Genomic DNA, 16,017 nt, shown 5'->3' on the forward strand with positions numbered 1-16,017 from the left:
AGCTGAGGAAGAGAGAAGAGCAGCTGAGGAAGAGAGAAGAGCAGCTGAGGAAGAGAGAAGAGCAGCTGAGGAAGAGAGAAGAGCAGCTGAGGAAGAGAGAAGAGCAGCTGAGGAAGAGAGAAGAGCAGCTGAGGAAGAGAGAAGAGCAGCTGAGGAAGAGAGAAGAGCAGCTGAGGAAGAGAGAAGAGCAGTTGAGGAAGAGAGAAGAGCAGCTGAGGAAGAGAGAAGAGCAGCTGAGGAAGAGAGAAGAGCAGCTGAGGAAGAGAGAAGAGCAGCTGAGGAAGAGAGAAGAGCAGCTGAGGAAGAGAGAAGAGCAGCTGAGGAAGACAGAAGAGCAGCTGAGGAAGAGAGAAGAGCAGCTGAGGAAGACAGAAGAGCAGCTGAGGAAGAGAGAAGAGCAGCTGAGGAAGAGAGAAGAGCAGCTCTGCACGATGAGCAATAGTAAACTGGTCACGTCAGATAAACACACCCAACCAGTCGTCTAGGAACTCGTCATCGGGGATCATCTTTAACGAGTCGTCCTTAGTGTGTACAGACTCGTCCTGGTCGTCCTTAGTGTGTACAGACTCGTCCTGGTCGTCCTTAGTGTGTACAGACTCGCCCTGGTCGTCCTTAGTGTGTACAGACTCGCCCTGGTCGTCCTTAGTGTGTACAGACTCGTCCTGGTCGTCCTTATTGTGTACAGACTCGTCCTGGTCGTCTTTATTGTGTACAGACTCGTCCTGGTCGTCCTTATTGTGTACAGACTCGCCCTGGTCGTCCTTAGTGTGTTCAGACTCGCCCTGGTCGTCCTTAGTGTGTTCAGACTCGCCCTGGTCGTCCTTAGTGTGTTCAGACTCGCCCTGGTCGTCCTTAGTGTGTACAGACTCGTCCTGGTCGTCCTTAGTGTGTACAGACTCGTCCTGGTCGTCTTTATTGTGTACAGACTCGTCCTGGTCGTCCTTATTGTGTACAGACTCGCCCTGGTCGTCCTTAGTGTGTTCAGACTCGCCCTGGTCGTCCTTAGTGTGTACAGACTCGTCCTTGTCGTGTGAGAGCTAATTAGGGCAGGGGAAGAGAGTATTCCTCTTACAATAACTAGGGAGAAGAGGTATGGTTGTAATGATCGCGTCAGGGGATTCCTAATTAGATCTATCTCTTAGCATAACCTTAGAAAAGAATATCCTCAAGCCATTAAAGGATTAAGAAAATGAGATCTAATATTGAACCAAAAGTTTCTGATAACCTTTCAAGTAAAATGTTTTATGTATTTTGAGGAAATATAAGTTACAAAGTTGGCCCACAAGGCTCACGAACGTCTTGGGTTACACCTCACGGCTCCCTTATATATTATTATTGTCAAAGGTTAATATCCATGACTCGCAGAGGCTCAGAGCAGGCATAGAACAACAAATGGAAACTATCTCAAGATCTACAACCACTCACATCTTCACAGACGGATCAGTTGATCAAGAAAGAGGTTCTGCTGGGGGCAGCAGTTTATACTAACAACCATGAAGCTTACAGGAGCATAATTAGTGGGTGCTCAACATTGCAAACAGAATTATATGCCCTGAAGGAGGCCATTAATTATACAACTGAGAATAATTTACATGATGTCATCATTCATACCGATTCTAAATCTTCGCTCCAGGCATTGTTATCCAGCCAACACAGAGATAATATACAACTCATCACAGAAATCCAACATATAGGAAAAGAAGCACACACAATCTATGGCTGTCAATCACCCTAAATTAGATACCAAGTCACATTGGCATAGATGGTAATGAAAAGGCAGACTCACTAGCAAAAACTGCCACTGCTCTACCTGTTGTACAGGTTAAAACACCTCCAAGTTTTTCACAGATTAAGGAGCAACTCAAGACTAAAATATTCTCAACTATCAAAAGTTGCCACAGAGCCAAAGTAGCGGAAGGAAGATCCACTGCGATATGGTACGAACAAGCCACTGGGTACTACTCTTTCAAGCCGGACAAAAAGATATCCAAAGACATTGCAGTAGCCATACACAGACTCAAACTTGGTTACAAGTGCTGCTGGGAGGTAATAAACCCAATAGTTAAAAAGAGTGTCATATCTGTAGAGCAGAAGCAGAGGCGCCACTATTGCACTACTTACTGGAATGTGAAGCTAGTGAAGCCCTGCGCATCAAACTCAACATTAATCCAACAAGAGCAGCTTCTTTAGATGCAAATTCCACAGCCACATCAATGATTAGAAAAGCCCTTGAAGAATGGGACTCACTAATGAACATTCTGCACCTACATCCGCCACAAAGATAATGTTATTAAAACAAAACTAAAACCAGTGCACTAAAACAGAAGCGAAAAAGAAACGGGGAAAATGGAGGAAACCCCACCTCCATTTAAAACTTTGACCCAAATTTCATCGTAACAAAGTTAACGCGAATAACCGAACTCAATTACGGGCTCACCATAGCCCGTGCTACATAGACATTTGGTTCTGAGTAACTAAATCTAAAACAACAACAATAAAGGTAAATATCCAACACTGTGCAACAGTGTGATATCCTTGGCGCTGTATTTATTAGGCGTGTGAGGTGTGAGGCAAGCTGCGTCACCCCAGGTGTGAGGCAAGCTGCGTCACCCCAGGTGTGAGGCAAGGTGCGTCACCCAGGTGTGAGGCAAGGTGTGTCACCCAGGTGTGAGGCAAGGTGCGTCACCCAGGTGTGAGGCAAGGTGCGTCACCCAGGTGTGAAGCAAGGTGCGTCACCCCAGGTGTGAGGCAAGGTGCGTCACCCCAGGTGTGAGGCAAGGTGCGTCACCCAGGTGTGAGGCAAGGTGCGTCACCCCAGGTGTGAGGCAAGGTGCGTCACCCCAGGTGTGAGTCAAGGTGCGTCACCCCAGGTGTGAGGCAAGGTGCGTCACCCCAGGTGTGAGGCAAGGTGCGTCACCCCAGGTGTGAGGCAAGGTGCGTCACCCCAGGTGTGAGGCAAGGTGCGTCACCCCAGGTGTGAGGCAAGGTATGAACTACGTGTAACTGTTCTCATATAAGTACTAAGTTAGTAAGACGTAATCTCACACCTGGGCAGAGCGCCCACCTGCCGACCACGTACTCATAACCTACACAAATATTGTATTTCTGCCCACATATTGTCCTAATTACCAGGTGAGACACTTATCACACGACTAATATATATATATATTTTTTCATACACACATGTCGCTCATAATTACCAATTAGTGTAATTCCCTTGTTCACTAATAAAATAATTATCTGGATCGCGTGGTGGCGCGCCCGCCCCAGGGGCGCTGCTCGCCTCCAGTGGCAGCTCCAGCATGTACAGCTGTGTACTCATGTATATGTGTACACAGCTGGGCGGGCTTCAGCTCTAGGCCCTGGCTTTCAGCTGCTGGTCGCCTGTTGCTATGTCTCTCAACCCTCTTCCTTCTTACTATGCCTACTCTTGAAATTGTGAATATGAACTTAAACTGTATCACTTTCCTAATTATTAACTTTTTCACTTATCATACACTGGAAAAAGGCTGTTTTTTATGTCTCGTTGACTCCTCAGAGATTCAACTGTCCACCCATCCTGTGTTGACCCAATGTTCCCAATGTTCATGGTGAACATTCGTGTTCTGTTCACTGTGGCATTGTCTCGTGAAGCTTTATATCCTCTCATACTAAATTTGTTTTCAGCTTTCAGAGGTTCAGTTTTCTCAAACTTTTCCTAGGTTTTCTCAACCTAGTTTAGGTGGATATAAACAGAAGCTGATTCCTATGTGCAATTAGGCCTTATGCGGATTTCTTTGTTCTAGTGTTCTTATGTTCTAAGCGTTGCTAAATGAGCACATTCTTCCCTATTGTTCCTCTGACAACATGTTGACACTGTTATTGCAGTAATGAACCAGTGCTGTAACATTTATAAAGCAGTATTGTTGCAGTCTTGCAATACCTCTAAAGTTGCAACGAGGAAGTGTTGTCAGACTTGTAGTCTACTACTGCTGCTGCCGCCATACCTTCACTTGGACCTTAACGACTCAACTGCGGAAATTGAAGTGCGTTCAACTGTGGCAGAAATTGATGGAGGTAGAGCAAGCGGTCTTCTCTTCCACCGACATCTGCTCCAGCACACATGCCACCGCCCACGCCAGCCCCAGTACACCACCCACGCCCACCCCAGCACACATGCCACCACCCACGCCCGTCCCAGCACACATGCCACCACCCAATGAAGCTGATGATATTACTTGAAGGAAAACTGATTAAAAGTTAAATGGGCTTCAGGTTTCCGTATGCTTCCAGGGACAGGCTTCCGGGCTTCTTGACACTTTTAGGTAAATCGCTGGCCAAGTGACTATTGTACTTAGCTTCCAGGGATTTGGTGCCCCTGACAACCCAGGTTCGAATCCTGGAAGGGTGATGGAGTTTACAGTTTTATAGTCATGACTTGTCACAGTTTCCCTGGTCATAACTTGTCACAGTTCCCCTGGTCATAACTTGTCACAGTTCCCCTGGTCATAACTTGTCACAGTTCCCCTGGTCATAACTTGTCACAGTTCCCCTGGTCATAACTTGTCACAGTTCCCCTGGTCATAACTTGTCACAGTTCCCCTGGTCATAACTTGTCACAGTTCCCCTGGTCATAACTTGTCACAGTTCCCCTGGTCATAACTTGTCACAGTTCCCCTGGTCATAACTTGTCACAGTTCCCCTGGTCATAACTTGTCACAGTTCCCCTGGTCATGACTGTTCACACTGCACATGCTGCTTGTGGCAGCAGTGATCATCATGCAATACTACTCATCGTCAATACAATAATACAGTGATCATCATACTCGTGGCATCAGTGGTCATCATACAATACTACTCATCGTCAATACAATAATACAGTGATCATCATACTCGTGGCATCAGTGGTCATCATACAATACAAAGGATACAAATGACACACATACCAGCTATTGTCGATGCTTTTTATTTTAATACATTTTTAAAAAGTGACATTTGTTTTTGTTTAGCTTTACACCATCTATGTATCCTAAGAACTAGGGACAAATTCACTCAAGACGAACTATTATTTACCATATATTAATTATTCTGACTATTCCAGTGCCGAAAATGGTTTACATTGTATATTGATTGATCATTAACAGTAGGTGTGATGAACACTGAATTTATTTATAGTCATATACATTCCTTTTTAACAACGCATTAGACCTGTTCCAGGGAGGAGAATACAGGAACAAATGGCTGCTGACTCCTGTTAGCAGGCTGAGAGCTTTCCCTTCCCGTGGGTAAAGCCCATGGATCGTAGGTAAAGCCCATGGATCGTAGGTAAAGCCCATGGATCGTGGGTAAAGCCCATGGATCGTAGGTAAAGCCCATGGATCGTAGGTAAAGCCCATGGATCGTGGGTAAAGCCCATGGATCGTAGGTAAAGCCCATGGATCGTGGGTAAAGCCCATGGATCGTGGGTAAAGCCCATGGATCGTGGGTAAAGCCCATGGATCGTGGGTAAAGCCCATGGATCGTGGGTAAAGCCCATGGATCGTGGGTAAAGCCCATGGATCGTGGGTAAAGCCCATGGATCGTGGGTAAAGCCCATGGATCGTGGGTAAAGCCCATGGATCGTGGGTAAAGCCCATGGATCGTGGGTAAAGCCCATGGATCGTGGGTAAAGCCCATGGATCGTGGGTAAAGCCCATGGATCGTGGGTAAAGCCCATGGATCGTGGGTAAAGCCCATGGATCGTGGGTAAAGCCCATGGATCGTGAGTAAAGCCCATGGAGAGCCTTACCCACTAGTTTTCCCAGAAACATGGACTCCCCAATCCTTAACAACAAGGTATCCAATCGGTGCTGGGTGAACAGACGTATACATTTAAGGATTGGTGCCTAGTTAATTTTAACTGGCCAGAACTCGAACCCAAGACCAAATCGCTCTCGAAACGCGGAGCGAATGTATTACCACTTCACCAACCAGGACTTTTCACTCGTCACATGTTTAGACAAATCTAATTGTGCGGAACTTATCTGTCCGTCACTTCCGTTCTTCAGATAGTTATGACTACCTGAAGGTTTATGTGACTGAAGATGAAGAGTAACTGGTAGTGCCCCCCCCCCCCCCCCCCTGGGCTGCTGTGTACTCTCTCTGACAGTCACTCGTCGCTCACTGTGCAGCCACTACAGTGACACCGTTGTCTGTGGAGTAACTTTTGGAAGTGACTGTTATAGACTGAGACGAGAGGAGGTCCCACCATGTTTCTGGTCATGTGTGATTTATTTTTGACCAGAAACATGTTAATTATGAACAAATCCACAAGGACCGTGACGAGGATTCGAACCTGCGTCCGGGAGCATCCCAGACACTGCCTTAATCGACCTTTTTACTTCAACCCTTTTACCCTGTCGTAGTTCAGTCGATTAAGGCAGTGTCTCGGATGCTCCCTGACGCAGGTTCGAATCCTCGTCACGGCCCTTGTGGATTTGTTCATTTGATGCATCACGTTAGTGTGATCTCTGTGTGTGATGTTAATTATGATTTCATTGTTCTATTTTACATGTACACGGAAACATTAATATTATCACTTGGTCATTACTAACTAGAATTCAATGTTGTTCATTTTTCCTCCTTTGTCCAGCATAAAAAGTTAATGTTTTGGCCACGACTGAAAGAAATAATACGACCTGAGTTATCATACAAGTGAGATATAGCACAACAAGTACTTATTTTTTGTAATCTGGAATACAATAATAACTTCTGGACATTTTCATTATTACAGTTACAGTTATTATTGTTATGATTTATTTTTGAGTTCATGTTTGTTCTCGTCTTAAGCCAAACGTCGACCAGTGACCTGCCTCCCTACACTCACAGCTCCGTGACACGGGGCTTATTGATGATCTTACCTTCCTCCACATCACTGTCCCAACTGACTCTACATCACTGTCCCAACTGACTCTACATCACTGTCCCAACTGACTCTACATCACTGTCCCAACTGACTCTGCATCACTGTCCCAACTGACTCTACATCATTGTCCGCCTCACTCCACATCACTGCCCCAACTCCACATCACTGCCCTAACTCACTCCACATCACTGTCCGCTTCACTCCACATCACTGCCCCAACTCCACATCACTGCCCTAACTCACTCCACATCACTGTCCGCTTCACTCCACATCACTGTCCGCTTCACTCCACATCACTGCCCCAACTCCACATCACTGCCCTAACTCACTCCACATCACTGTCCGCTTCACTCCACATCACTGTCCGCTTCACTCCACATCACTGTCACACTCTCCAAGTCTCTCTCGAACTCAGCAAGCCTGACTCTGCCGACGTCAAACTGCGGTCTTCCATCTTTATCCACATTATGCTCCTCCTTATCCTGCTCCTCCCTATCCTGCTCCTCCCTATCCTGCTCCTCCCTATCCTGCTCCTCCCTATCCTGCTCCTCCCTATCCTGCTCCTCCCTATCCTGTTGCTCCCCAGCGTACACCTCCATTCTTGACCCTGGCAGCCTTCTTGCCTCCCCTACATCAACCTGTTCTTTCCCTTCCACATGCCCCTCTCTTTCTTCTTCCTCTTTATCATGTTCCTCTCTCTTCTCTTGCTGTACGGCAGCGTGCAGGGTGGGAGGCGAGGACGGGCTGGTCTGGAGGGACATCCGCCTCATCTCTTCCTCTTCCTCCTTCATGCGCTGGAGCTCAGCGAAGGACGGCACCGAGTTCTTCTTGGGTCGTCCTTTGGGCTTTGTTGGCGGCTCCTTGCTGCCCTCCAGCATGACCTGAAGCAGTAAGGTGGCTCAGTTATATGGTACTCACCTAATCACCTAATTGTGCTTGCGGGGGTTGAGCTTTGGCTCTTTGGTCCCGCCTCTCAACTGTCAATCAACTGGTGTACAGATTCCTGAGCCTACTGGGCTCTATCATATCTACATTTGAAACTGTGTATGGAGTCAGCCTCCACCACATCACTTCCTAGTGCATTCCATTTATTAACTACTCTGACACTGAAAAAATTCTTTCTAACGTCTTTTGCTCATCTGGGTACTAAGTTTCCACCTGTGTCCCCTTGTTCGTGTCCCACCCGTGCTGAAGAGTTTGTCTTTGTCCACCCTGTCAATTCTCCTGAGAATTTTGTAGGTGGTTATCATGTCTCCCCTTACTCTTCTGTTTTCCAGGGATGTGAGGTTCAGCTCCTTTAGCCTTTCCTCGTAGCTCAATCCTCTCAGTTCCGGGACGAGCCTGGTGGCATACCGCTGAATCTTCTCTAACTTTGTCTTGTGTTTAACTAGGTATGGACTCCAGGCTGGAGCTGCATACTCCAGGATTGGTCTTACATAAGTGGTATACAGGGTTCTGAAAGATTCCTTACACAAGTTTCTGAAGGCAGTTCTTATGTTGGCCAGTCTAGCATATGCCGCTGGTGATATTCTTTTGATGTGGGCCTCTGGGGACAGGTTCGGTGTGATATCAACCCCCAGATCCTTCTCTCTATTTGATTCTTGCAGGATTTCCCCTCCCAGATGATACCTTGTGTTCAGCCTCCTGCTCCCTTCGCCTAATTTCATCACCTTACACTTTCCAGAGTTGAACTTCAGCAGCCATTTTCTAGACCATTCCTCCAGTTTATCCAGGTCATCCTGTAGTCTCTGTCTATCTTCATCCGTCTTGATTCTTCTCATAATTTTTGCATCATCAGCAAACATCGAGAGGAATGAGTCTATACCCTCTGGAAGATCGTTCACATATATTAGAAACAGGATGGGTCCAAGTACTGAGCCCTGTGGGACTCCGCTGGTGACATCTCGCCACTCTGATGTCTTTCCCCTCACCGTTATTCGCTGTTTCCTGTTGCTTAAGTACTCCCTTATCCACTGGAGCACCTTCCCTTTTACTCCTGCCTGTTGCTCCAACTTTTTTAACAGCCTTTTATGGGGTACTGTGTCAAAGGCTTTTTGGCAATCCAGGAAAATGCAGTCGGCCCACCCTTCTCTTTCCTGCCTAATTTTTGTTGCCTGGTCATAAAATTCTATTAAACCTGTGAGGCACGATTTACGACCTCTGAACCCATGTTGGTGGTGCGTTACAAAGTTATTTCCCTCCAGATGCTCTACGAGCCTTTTCCTCACGATCTTCTCCAGCACCTTGCATGGTATACAAGTTAAGGAAACTGGCCTGTAATTCAGTGCCTCTTGCCTGTCACCCTTTTTGTATATTGGGACCACGTTAGCTGTCTTCCAACTTTCTGGTAAGTCTCCTGTTTCCAGTGACCTGTTATACACCATAGAGAGTGGCACACTTAGTGCTTCTGCACCTTCCTTTAGTATCCATGGTGAGATTCTATCAGGCCCAACAGCCTTTGTCACATCTAGCTCCAGCAGACACCTTTTGACCTCATCACTGGTGAGGTCCAATTCCTCCAAGGTTGCTTGGTTTGCCGCCTCCTCATTTAGTGCAGGGGCTTCTCCTTGTTCTATTGTGAAGACCTCCTGGAATCTCTTGTTAAGTTCTTCACACACCTCCTTGTCATTCTCTGTGTATCTGTTCTCCCCTTTCCGCAGCTTCATCACTTGTTCCTTCACTGCTGTTTTCCTCCTGATATGGCTGTGGAGCAGCTTTGGTTGGGTCTTGGCTTTACTCGCGATGTCATTTTCAAACTGTCTCTCTGCTTCCCTCCTCACTCTGATGTACTCATTTCTGGCCCTCTGGTATCTCTCCCTGCTCTCTGGTGTTCTGTTATTTCTGTAGTTTCTCCATGTTCTTTTACTCAGTTGTTTCGCTACCTTACATTCCTGGTTGAACCATGGGTTTTTCTGTTGTTTTTCGTTTTTCTCCTTTTGGACGGGGATAAACCTGTCTGCAGCTTCCTGGCACTTTTGGGTGACAATATCCATCATGACCTGCACATTCTTGTCTCTACGTTCTGTTTCCCATGGTATTCCCCTGAGGAAGTTCCTCATCTCGTCATATTTTCCTCTTCGGTAATTCAGTCTTTTCCCCTCCACTCCCATCCTTGGATAGGTTATCCCTACCTCCACCAAGTACTCAAAGGTCAGTACACTGTGGTCACTCATTCCTATGGGGGCTTCAACTTTGACTTCCCTTATTTCTGACTCATTCAGGGTGAATATTAAGTCGAGTCTAGCTGGTTCATCATTGCCTCTCATTCTTGTGGGTTCCTTGACATGCTGGTTCAGAAAATTCCTTGTTGCCACTTCCAAGAGTTTAGCTCGCCACGTATCTGCACCACCATGTGGGTCCCCATTCTCCCAGTCTATCTTTCCATGGTTGAAATCACCCATGATTAAGAGTCTTGAGCCATTCCTGCAGGCAACTGAAGCTGCTCTCTCTATTATATTAATGGTTGCCATGTTGTTCCTATCAAACTCCTGTCTAGGTCTTCTGTCATTTAGGGGAGGGTTGTAAATGACTGTCACTATTATCTTAGGTCCACCCATTGTTATAGTTGGTGTGTGTGTGTGGTGTGTGTGTGTGTGTGTGTGTGTGTGTGTGTGTGTGTGTGTGTGTGTGTGTGTGTGTGTGTGTGTGTGTGTGTGTGTGTGTGTGTGTGTGTATTTGTCTTCTCTAATATTTTTACAAACTTGCATATGGTTATCGTATCTCGTCTCATATTTTGGTCAGCCAATTTGGACATTAACCAAACTCCTCCCTAACTCAGCACGGCTGACTCATGCTAACTCAGGCAGCTCCTTCAAGAAGCTGTCAACCCAAAGGCACATACCTAAATTTTAAAATACTGTGAAATCAAAAACATAACCTTTTCAAATGTATCATATATAAATCATAAATTTGTGCATAGTTAGACTTAGTTTGGAAGTTTTGGTTCTGTTGGCAATTATTTGCGTTTGCTGTACGAGGGTGAAGCACACAGACAGGTGCACCTCGAGCTCAGAAAGAAAAGCACTGCTTAAGAAATACTGCGTTCGAACTTTCAGCCAGCTGCCAAACCCATTGTAAACAATGGGTTTGGCAGCAGGATTAACGAGCACTTGTCTAATGTTTTAATGGTGATGTTTTGTATACAGAAAGAGTATGAAGATTTTTAAAATTCACTGCGGCATTAAGAAGTGAATGAAGCATTTTGCGATAAAAACCAAGAGAATATTTACTACCTTAAAGATATGAGGCAGGAGCTAGAACTCCTGGTATGTCTATGACATGTCACAAGGGATAAGTACCCTGAGAACTGTTGCCCATTTCTCGATGTGTATGTATACTCTGAGTTCATATCAGTTCTTGATGTTGTCCATAACTAAAGTATACTTACTGGTTGGTCAGTAAACACTGTTTTGACTTTAATAAACCTCCACAAATATATTGACCTATAACCCAACACCAAGCAAGCCAAGACTATCAACACCTTCTGGTCAAATGTAGAAGACATCCAAACTTTAGTAGACTTGTGTTAACCTTCTGTTGGCACTGTTGGCTGTGCATGCCACTGTTGGCATGCACAGTGGACTCACATATACAAATGTATTATAATTAATAATAAGTCATTGTGTCGAGGGACAGGCAGCCATGGGGGATATGTTAGGCTCATATCGAGGTGCCCCCAAGGTCACGCTACTATCCCACCCAAGGTCACGCTACTATCCCACCCCGGGATGCAGCCCCACAACAAGTTAACTCCTGGATAGTATTTACTGTTACCTGAACAACGGTGTTAGGTGATAGGAAACACGTCCAATCATGTCTGTCCTGCCCGGAATTCGAACCCAGAATTTTTGACTGTGAGTCGAAAACGAACCCTACTGTACATGCAGTTAACAACACTGTTAGTCATAATATTTCGCTCAAGTACTCAGTCCCAACCCATGAACCCGCCAGAGATGTAAGCTTACGTAGAGTTTAATGTTAGTATTTGACACTGACAACTGACAGACAAGTCAGATCTTTATACGGTGTAATAACAAAGGAATTTGGTATTAACAAAAAATTTAAATATAAAGTAATACATAAGTCTCATTCATCACATTGATCTACCCTGTTATAACTGTCTCATTCATCACACTGATCTGTCCTGTTATAACTGTCTCATTCATCACATTGATCTACCCTGTTATAACTGTCTCATTCATCACACTGATCTGTCCTGTTATAACTGTCTCATTCATCACACTGATCTGTCCTGTTATAACTGTCTCATTCATCACATTGATCTGTCCTGTTATAACTGTCTCATTCATCACACTGATCTGTCCTGTTATAACTGTCTCATTCATCACATTGATCTACCCTGTTATAACTGTCTCATTCATCACATTGATCTGTCCTGTTATAACTGTCTCATTCATCACACTGATCTGTCCTGTTATAACTGTCTCATTCATCACATTGATCTACTCTGTTATAACTGTCTCATTCATCACATTGATCTGTCCTGTTATAACTGTCTCATTCATCACATTGATCTACCCTGTTATAACTGTCTCATTCATCACATTGATCTGTCCTGTTATAACTGTCTCATTCATCACACTGATCTGTCCTGTTATAACTGTCTCATTCATCACATTGATCTACCCTGTTATAACTGTCTCATTCATCACATTGATCTACCCTGTTATAACTGTCTCATTCATCACATTGATCTACCCTGTTATAACTGTCTCATTCATCACATTGATCTACCCTGTTATAACTGTCTCATTCATCACATTGATCTACCCTGTTATAACTGTCTCATTCATCACATTGATCTGCCCTGTTATAACTGTCTCATTCATCACACTGATCTGTCCTGTTATAACTGTCTCATTCATCACACTGATCTGTCCTGTTATAACTGTCTCATTCATCACATTGATCTGTCCTGTTATAACTGTCTCATTCATCACATTGATCTACCCTGTTATAACTGTCTCATTCATCACATTGATCTACCCTGTTATAACTGTCTCATTCATCACATTGATCTACCCTGTTATACTCCACTCCACATCACTATCCCAACTGACTCTACATCACTGTCCCAACTGACTCTACATCACTGTCCCAACTGACTCTACATCACTGTCCCAACTGACTCTACATCACTGTCCCAACTGACTCCACATCACTGTCCCAACTGACTCTACATCACTGTCCCAACTGACTCTACATCACTGTCCCAACTGACTCTACATCACTGTCCCAACTGACTCTACATCACTGTCCCAACTGACTCTACATTGATCTACCCTGTTAACTACTATCCAGGAGTTAACTTGTTGTGGGGCTGCATCCCGGGGTGGGATAGTAGCGTGACCTTGGGTGGGATAGTAGCGCGACCTTGGGGGCACCTCGATATGAGCCTAACATATCCCCCATGTCTCATTCATCACATTGATCTGCCCTGTTATAACTGTCTCATTCATCAAATTGATCTGCCCTGTTATAACTGTCTCATTCATCACACTGATCTGCCCTGTTATAACTGTCTCATTCATCACACTGATCTGCCCTTTTATAACTGTCTCATTCATCACACTGATCTGCCCTGTTATAACTGTCTCATTCATCACACTGATCTGCCCTGTTATAACTGTCTCATTCATCACATTGATCTGCCCTGTTATAACTGTCTCATTCATCACACTGATCTGCCCTGTTATAACTGTCTCATTCATCACACTGATCTACCCTGTTATAACTGTTTCATTCATCACACTGATCTACCCTGTTACACGTGTGTGCTCCGTCACACGCAGCCTGTTGCGTCAGCCAGACACTCCGTCAGCTCATCACCCGTCACGCCGTCAGCTCATCACCCATCACGCCAGCACAAGTTATTAACCCGTCTACGCCTGAGAGACGCGCCACCTGTCATCACAAGCGCGTCAGCTTGACTGTGAGCTTGGAGAAGCTTGTAACTTGTGAGTGCCCAAGTCGGAGAGCTGGCTGCCGGTCGGGGTGGCATACTTGCCCACGGTCATCATACTCTGCAACTATTACTTCAAGTTCAGTCATGATTAGTTGCATTGTACCATGTTGTAAGGAGGAAATGTGGTACATTCCCCCCCCCCCCTCGCTTCCTCTTGTATGAAAGAGGAAGCGGGGGGGGGGGGTGCGGGGGACGTACCTAATTGTGGTTGCAGGGTTGAGGACTAGCTCCTGGGCTCCATCTTACCAGCTGCTGCTTGTCTGTTTCTGTAACTGTCGGCCTCATGTTTCTTGACAATATTTTCTTATCAAACTTTGGATTGTGTTACATTCTCCCCCTCTTATGCGTTAGGCGTCAGCGGCGCCTGACAGCTGAGTGGACAGCGCTTCGGATTCGTAGTCCTGAGGTTCCGGGTTCGATCCCCGGTGGAGGCGGAGACAAATGGGCAAAATGTTTCTTTCACCCTGATGCCCGTTACCTAGCAGTAAATAGGTACCTGGGAGTTAGATAGCTGCTCCGGGCTGCTTCCTGGGGGTTTAACAAAAAGGAGGCCTCGTCGATGACCGGGCCGCGGGGACGCTAAGCCCCGAAATCATCTCAGGATAACCTCAAGAAGATTATCCAATCTATTTAATAACCTTACAGGAAACCTATTTCATCCTTTATGACACTAAACATGTCCTCTTTGTCTGTGTTATCAACTTTCTCACATTTTCCATCTTTTTCTATATTTTCGTCAACAAGAGAAGCCAACAAGAGGTAGCCATACTTACTCTGTTGTCTAATTCTCCCCTGTAGCCAGAGATAGCCATGCTGCACTTAGCAGCGTATGATCTTTCTCTCCCACTTTCTAATCCTCATCTTTTCCTGTTAAATCATCCTCCATTTACTCTCTCTCATCCACTTCCAATTTTCTCCTCTTCTCCGCCTCTTTCAGCCCCCCCCCCCTTCCCCTCCCGCCAATCTCTGACACACACCAAAAATCAGCCGGTGTTTGTGGTAGTGGCAACACCGCTTGGTTACAGAAGCGGAATAATCCAAATTAACGACTGTTTAGCAGATGACAGAAGCAGACCGGAGACAAGGCTGCTCCGGCAGTAAGAGAACACGGAATGTCTCCCATCCACTTGTCTCTCTATAGTGATATTGGCTGTGTTAACTTCCTTGTATCCTGACGAACGGTAAACACTGTAACATAGAATCACGGACTTTAGGCTTACAAACTCAGCCAGTTTTCAACGCCGACACAATGTTGCGTTTATAAACTCCCCCTGGGAATAATTAATCAACTATAGACACACATACCAGGTAAAACAGCCTTGGTGCCACCACAAGTGATCATATCCTCGCCCGACTCGTCGTGCTTGTGTCACGGGCCGGTGACTGTTACGTCAACACAATAACAGTGTTGGAGACTGTTACGTCAACACAATAACAGTGTTGGAGACTGTTACGTCAACACAATAACAGTGTTGGAGACTGTTACGTCAACACAATGACAGTGTTGGAGGCTGTTACGTCAACACAATAACAGTGTTGGAGACTGTTACGTCAACACAATAACAGTGTTGGAGACTGTTACGTCAACACAATAACAGTGTTGGAGACTGTTACGTCAACACAATGACAGTGTTGGAGACTGTTACGTCAGTACAATAACAGTGTTGGAGACTGTTACGTCAACACAATAACAGTGTTGGAGACTTACGTCAACACAATAACAGTGTTGGAGACTGTTACGTCAACACAATAACAGTGTTGGAGACTGTTACGTCAACACAATAACAGTGTTGGAGACTGTTACGTCAGTACAATAACAGTGTTGGAGACTGTTACGTCAACACAATAACAGTGTTGGAGACTGTTACGTCAACACAATAACAGTGTTAGAGACTGTTACGTCAACACAATAACAGTGTTGGAGACTGTTACGTCAGTACAATAACAGTGTTGGAGACTGTTACGTCAACACAATAACAGTGTTGGAGACTGTTACGTCAGTACAATAACAGTGTTGGAGACTGTTACGTCAACACAATAACAGTGTTGGAGACTGTTACGTCAACACAATAACAGTGTTGGAGACTGTTACGTCAGTACAATAACAGTGTTGGAGACTGTTACGTCAACACAATAACAGTGTTGGAGA

General features: G+C 45.4%; 1 protein-coding gene across 1 annotated transcript; it reads right to left on the bottom strand.

The window, feature by feature from the left end:
* Nucleotides 1-455: 455 nt before the first annotated feature.
* On the bottom strand, nucleotides 456-13,954 carry LOC123767009 (protein starmaker-like). Its single transcript, XM_045756491.1, has 4 exons — nucleotides 13,907-13,954; nucleotides 13,330-13,587; nucleotides 7,267-7,764; nucleotides 456-1,037 (listed from the first exon to the last, which is right to left on the bottom strand). The coding sequence occupies exons 1-4, from the start codon at nucleotides 13,952-13,954 to the stop codon at nucleotides 456-458; spliced, it is 1,386 nt and encodes a 461-aa protein (XP_045612447.1).
* Nucleotides 13,955-16,017: the final 2,063 nt, after the last annotated feature.

The sequence above is a fragment of the Procambarus clarkii genome, chromosome 60 (genome assembly GCF_040958095.1).
Source record: "Procambarus clarkii isolate CNS0578487 chromosome 60, FALCON_Pclarkii_2.0, whole genome shotgun sequence".
In the NCBI taxonomy this organism is placed as follows: Eukaryota; Metazoa; Arthropoda; class Malacostraca; order Decapoda; family Cambaridae; genus Procambarus; species Procambarus clarkii.

Bases quoted from the DNA above. Each gene is read 5' to 3' on its own strand.
- LOC123767009 (XM_045756491.1), bottom strand. From the start codon at position 13,954: ATGACTGAACTTGAAGTAATAGTTGCAGAGTATGATGACCGTGGGCAA. The intron at 7,765-13,329 runs GTGATGAATGAG...TTACTGCTTCAG, and splicing joins TTATAACAGGGCAGATCAAT to GTCATGCTGGAGGGCAGCAA. The intron at 1,038-7,266 runs GTGATGTGGAGT...TGCCCTAATTAG, and splicing joins GAGACTTGGAGAGTGTGACA to CTCTCACACGACAAGGACGA.